Source organism: Chondrus crispus, genomic scaffold (assembly GCF_000350225.1).
Source record: "Chondrus crispus Stackhouse genomic scaffold, scaffold_85, whole genome shotgun sequence".
Lineage (NCBI taxonomy): Eukaryota > Rhodophyta > Florideophyceae > Gigartinales > Gigartinaceae > Chondrus > Chondrus crispus.
This window is the reverse complement of record NW_005178764.1, coordinates 311,803-316,549: the sequence shown is the minus strand read 5'-3', so window position 1 is coordinate 316,549 and position 4,747 is coordinate 311,803. Positions and strand designations below refer to the sequence as shown.

At 53.8% G+C, this 4,747-nt stretch overlaps 2 protein-coding genes; one reads left to right on the top strand and one right to left on the bottom strand.

Annotated features, from left to right (window-relative positions):
- Positions 1–84: 84 nt before the first annotated feature.
- On the top strand, positions 85–1,681 carry CHC_T00007802001 (hypothetical protein). XM_005711527.1 is given in 2 exon segments: positions 85–1,551; positions 1,552–1,681. The coding sequence occupies 1 exon segment, from the start codon at positions 85–87 to the stop codon at positions 1,549–1,551; it is 1,467 nt and encodes a 488-aa protein (XP_005711584.1). The 3' UTR covers positions 1,552–1,681.
- A 209-nt stretch (positions 1,682–1,890) lies between these two features.
- CHC_T00008685001 (Severin) lies at positions 1,891–3,454 on the bottom strand. XM_005711526.1 is given in 4 exon segments: positions 1,891–2,004; positions 2,005–2,674; positions 2,790–2,884; positions 2,981–3,454. 3 exon segments carry the CDS (start codon positions 3,452–3,454, stop codon positions 2,005–2,007), a joined length of 1,239 nt encoding a protein of 412 aa, XP_005711583.1. The 3' UTR covers positions 1,891–2,004.
- Between the last annotated feature and the right edge of the window lie 1,293 nt (positions 3,455–4,747).

The window sequence follows — 4,747 nt, the reverse complement described above, 5'->3', positions numbered from 1 at the left end:
GACGCCCGCCTGTGCGCGGACCTCAAGCGCGCGCGCGAGGACAGCCGCGCGCTGCGCGACTCGCACCGCGCCGACGTCGACAAGATGGCCGCCGAGCTCCGCGCCCACTCACGCCAGGCCGCGTCCGAGGACGCCCGCCGCGCAAAGGCCGACGCGTCGGCCCGCGGGCTCTCAGATGAGACGGCCCGCTTGCACGCCGACCTCAAGGTTATAGCCGCGGAGCTTGCCACCGTGAAGGGTAAGAGGGACCGCTTGGTTAAGGAGAATAAGGCGCTGCAGGTTGTTGAAGAGAAGAATCGCAGCCTGTCGCTTGAGGTGGACCGCTTGACCGTGGCGGCGGCGGCGGCGACGAATGGTGTCGGGGGGCAGGTCGTAGGGGCGCGCGGGTTGCCGGACGGATCGCAATTTGAAAAGCGTCTTACGGAAGTGCGCCAGGAGAAGGACGCGCTGCAGAAAAAGCTCAAAGCGCATGAGGCGCACTCGACAAAGGTACGGGAGACGTACCAGAAATTGTCCCAAATGTACAACGACCTACGCGAGCACAACGCCGCACTGCAAAGTGAGGTCGATCAGATCAAAGCCAATAAGGATGAGCAAAACGAATCGGATGCGGGAGAAAGGGACGACCTCCTCTCTGAGCTAGATGAGGCACGCCGAGACATCGACGACCTGGAGGCCGACAAGGAAGCGCTGCAGTCCGACCACGACCGATTGGAATCCCAGGTCAACTCGCTGCAGGAGCGATTGAGAAACACTACCGGACATCTCGAAGATTCCCAAGCAGAGGTCGATGCACTGTACGAAGAATCCGTCGAGCTGAAGGCCCAGCGCGACATGGCCATGCAGCGAGCGCTGTCGAGAGGGAAGAGCATGGCGGCCGGTGAACAAGCCGCAAGCCGCTCGGTCGACAAAGTGGAGGAAGAACTGCGCGTTTCCCGCGAAAAGAGTGATCGCGAGCAGACCCGCCTCATGAGGAGAGTAGCGGAACTTGAACAAGAGGTGGCCGACCTGCGTGAAGACATCGAATACGAAAAGGCCGAAAAAATCAAGACCCGCGCAGAGCGCGACAACTTTAGAAACAATGCTCGCACGCTGGAACGCAAAACCTCCGTCGCTGCAAAACAATCCGACGCGATGAGCTCCTTGAAACGGCAGATCTCTACGCATCAGATGAGGCAACAAGATCACGAGTCCATGATCACTGAACTTAAGTCGGAGGTGGGGCGACTCGAGGCGGAGTTGACCGACGTCAAGGGTGCCTTCAATGACCGAAGGTCGTCCAATGCGGAGGAGCTGGGAGATGTCCTCCAAGATCTCGTCATGACCAAGCTCGCCCTTGCACAGGCCGAAGACGACAAGCTGAACCTACAGTTTTCTATCAAGGAGCGCAAAAAGTCGGAGAAGGTTACCCAGCAGCGTCTGGCCGAGCATGCTTCTCGTTTAGAGGTCGAGCTTGGAGAAGCAAATGAAGAATTGGAGAAACTGCGAAGGCAGCAACAGTTGGAAGACGCCACCGAGTTAAATGAAGTCGGAAGTGACGTTGACTACTAACTGCGTTGCGCGGACGGCCAGCACCTCGCATGACGATAGTGGCTCTCGGCAAGAAAATGTTTTGGAACAAACTAGGAACACCTTGTACTAACTGCTCAACTTTCACAATAAAACTTTTCCCCTTCCTTCTAGTGTCGGATGTTTTCAGGACTGTGCAGGCAGCAGCTAGGTTGTGTGTCACCATTCCCCCCGCCCCCCAACGCACTAATGCAGAAATTGCACGAGCGAGCAGGTGAGGTCCTCTCTTTCATAGATTTCGCAAGGAGGCCATATTCACATACTAGAGCAATGTTAAAAGAGACAACTGTGGCCCTCGGAAGCCTTCGGGGCATGGGAGAGTCGAAAAAAAAGTTTAGTTGCGAAACGGAGTGAATCATTCTCGTGAGGCTCGACTACCATGCGTCACCGTGTACCCACCCCCAGAAAAGTACAAACGTAAGAATGGGAATGAAACTAAGAGAACAATTTTGCCCAGGTCTCAGCATCAGAGTCCTTAGACAGGAAGCTTGTGGCGGCGGCGGAATCCAAATCTGCCGCCAGGAGAATTTTGTCGCAGTTGTTCCAGACATAGAATTTCTCATCCTGGTTTGTCCCTTCTCCAATGTAGATAAAGCACTGGCCACTGCAAGCAATCACCCAAGCATCAGTATCGTTAATATCAGATTCAGAGAGCTCGCCGTCTTCCTTCTCCAGCGACATGACTAAGGACCCATCCTCGTCGGAAATTTTGAACAGTTTCTTGGCACCGGAAAGGTCGACTTCCCCGGCCTCGACATCCCTGTCCGCATCCGGGGGAGGCAGCTCATCAATCTTGCCTCCCAAGAGTTCCCAAAAGGCATCGCACGTGAAGACTTCGTCACCGTCTAGAAAGATAACGTCCGGCAGACCATCTCTTTCGGCCTTGATGTCTTGCTCCACGATTTCCATTGCTCGACGACGCTCCTTAAAATCAGCGTCGGGGGCGTTGAACTGGTAAATGGTCATGCCGTTGTCAAGCAAAAATATGTCACCGCTGTTCAAGGAAGACGGATTGAGGGGAACTTGGAGGACGCGAACAGTGCCGCCGAGTGATGCCATCTGCAAAAGACGTGGTTTATACACCTCCGGTTCAACCTTGTTAAACCTTTGCAAGCCAAAAGCAGGATTCGGTAGCCAAAAAAGTGTTAGGAATAAGGCGTGCTGGAGCAAGTTGCATAGCGACAAGCAAATGAGGAATAGAAGGGCATGCAGATACGTACCCACTGTCGATTCCACCATCGAGGTAAGTGACCGAGTCGAAATAAGAATGGAACAAGGAAGACTCGCTGTATTGGACCTCGCGATGCTGGACGGGCTGCGGATTTTCGAGAGAAGAAAGAGGTGAGGTGATGTTGGGTCAGACACAAACACAAGAAACGTTAAGTTGACGACAAGCGATGAAACAAGATACCTTTTGGTTGAGCATATCATCAAGGTTAACGGTAAAGTAGGCCGCGGACCCGGACTCATCCTGCGAGCAGTCCTTTCCAATCCAGTAGTGCAGCTGCCAGTCGAGTGCGTCAGAGTCTTGCTTGCGGGTGGTGCTGAGCACGATGTAGCAGTCGCCGCTGTACAACGAGAGGTTGCCAGCCCTGGGCTCGAGCTTCTCCGGCTGGAACTTCTCGATGCGCCAGATCTCCAGGCCCGGGGCCTCGCCCGCGGCGGCGAACTCACCCTCCGACTCGGCGGCCTTCTCGCGCAGGTCCTTGTCGTCGTCCGAGCCAATGCCGGCCAGGTTGGTGAGCTTCCACTTGTTCTCGCCCGATGCGCCCGCCGACATGGACGAAAGCAGCGCCGACGCGTCGCGCGGAGCTCCCATACCGCCGCCGGACTTGTCCGCGTGCGCCTGATACATCGAGAAGAGCTTCTTGCCGATGCCCAACATTGTGGTTGTTTTTCTTCCTGGGCACTGGGGTGTTAGGGGGAGGGGGGACGGGAGTGCGCAGAGGGGGAAGGGAGGACGGGGACGGATGGTAGTAGTGGAGGCCGGGGGGGTTTCCTGGTTGAGTATCACGTCTGTGAACGGGAAAAAACGTGGAGCCTAGGTGGGGGAGAGCAATGTGTCGTGACTCATCATCGAATTAATGTTAGGAGAACGTGCATTGGTGGACCGACGTGGGGGTAAGTTAAATTTACGCAGTGCACGGATTGAAAAAATTGGATTCACTGGCGACACGTCTTCTGTCGGCAACACATCGTCCACGTACAGTACAGTACACGTATGTCTCACTCCCGATTTCGCGCCAAAACTAGGCCAGCGAGTATGAGCATCACGCATCATGCCATGATGCGGACCGGGTTCTCCGGACCGGGTTCTCCCTGCTTGTAAATAAAGTTTTTTATCATACGCGATATGCACCGTGATTTTAATACAATTCTCAATTACAGTAGGGGCAAAAGAAGCCATTGAATTCTTGAAAAACTCAAAGTATTGCAACCTATCACAGCACTCCGCCTGTCCAGCCCAAATATCCGTCAACAAGTAAACATTTACTTGCCCCGGGGTAAACATTGACCACCGGTCAACAAGTAAACATTTACTTGCCACTAGCCCTTTTTAATTAAGGATTTTCCCCTTATGAGACAAGCCCTCAAATCCATGGCTTCTGTAGATTTGAAATAACGGTAAAATGCTATTACGTGTACACGTGGCCAGGGAGACGCATAGTTGGGAATACGAGCAAAACCTCACACCACCAACTCTAGCTTTTCCAACATCATGGCAGACAACAACTTCCTCCTTCCCTTTTTGCTCCTGAAGCAAATGAGCCAAACCAGTGCTCACACAGAAATCCTGATTTGTCACGGCGTAGCTCTGTCGGGATTTCGTCGAGGGGTGGAAGAAGATTTTGAGAATGAGTCTGAAGAGGAGGAGGGACCGGGTAGGGGGAACGCCATAGGTGGGTCCAAAGCACCGTATGCAAGGCGTAAATCCGCTACTCTGTACGACAACATCCGTCACTTAGACCCAGACGTGTTGCTGTTTGAAGGTACGGTTCACCTCATGCGGGAAGATTTCGATGCTCTACATTTTCTGGTTTGCGATGCGTTGTTGGCTGCTATAGATGTCAGAGGTGACCATGAAGGGGAGGTTCGCATTCTTCGCCGCCGTCGTCTCGACACACAAGAAATGCTGTTCATGTTTCTTGATTTTATCGGAGGGGAGAATGAGGGAAGG

What these genes read in the sequence shown, in the direction of transcription:
- CHC_T00007802001 (XM_005711527.1), top strand. Translation starts at nt 85, where the DNA reads ATGGCCGCCGAGCTCCGCGCCCACTCACGCCAGGCCGCGTCCGAGGAC.
- CHC_T00008685001 (XM_005711526.1), bottom strand. Translation starts at nt 3,454, where the DNA reads ATGTTGGGCATCGGCAAGAAGCTCTTCTCGATGTATCAGGCGCACGCG. An exon ending in ATGATATGCTCAACCAAAAG is followed by an intron (nt 2,885 to 2,980) that starts GTATCTTGTTTC and finishes GAAAATCCGCAG; the next exon opens with CCCGTCCAGCATCGCGAGGT. An exon ending in GATGGTGGAATCGACAGTGG is followed by an intron (nt 2,675 to 2,789) that starts GTACGTATCTGC and finishes TGGCTTGCAAAG; the next exon opens with GTTTAACAAGGTTGAACCGG.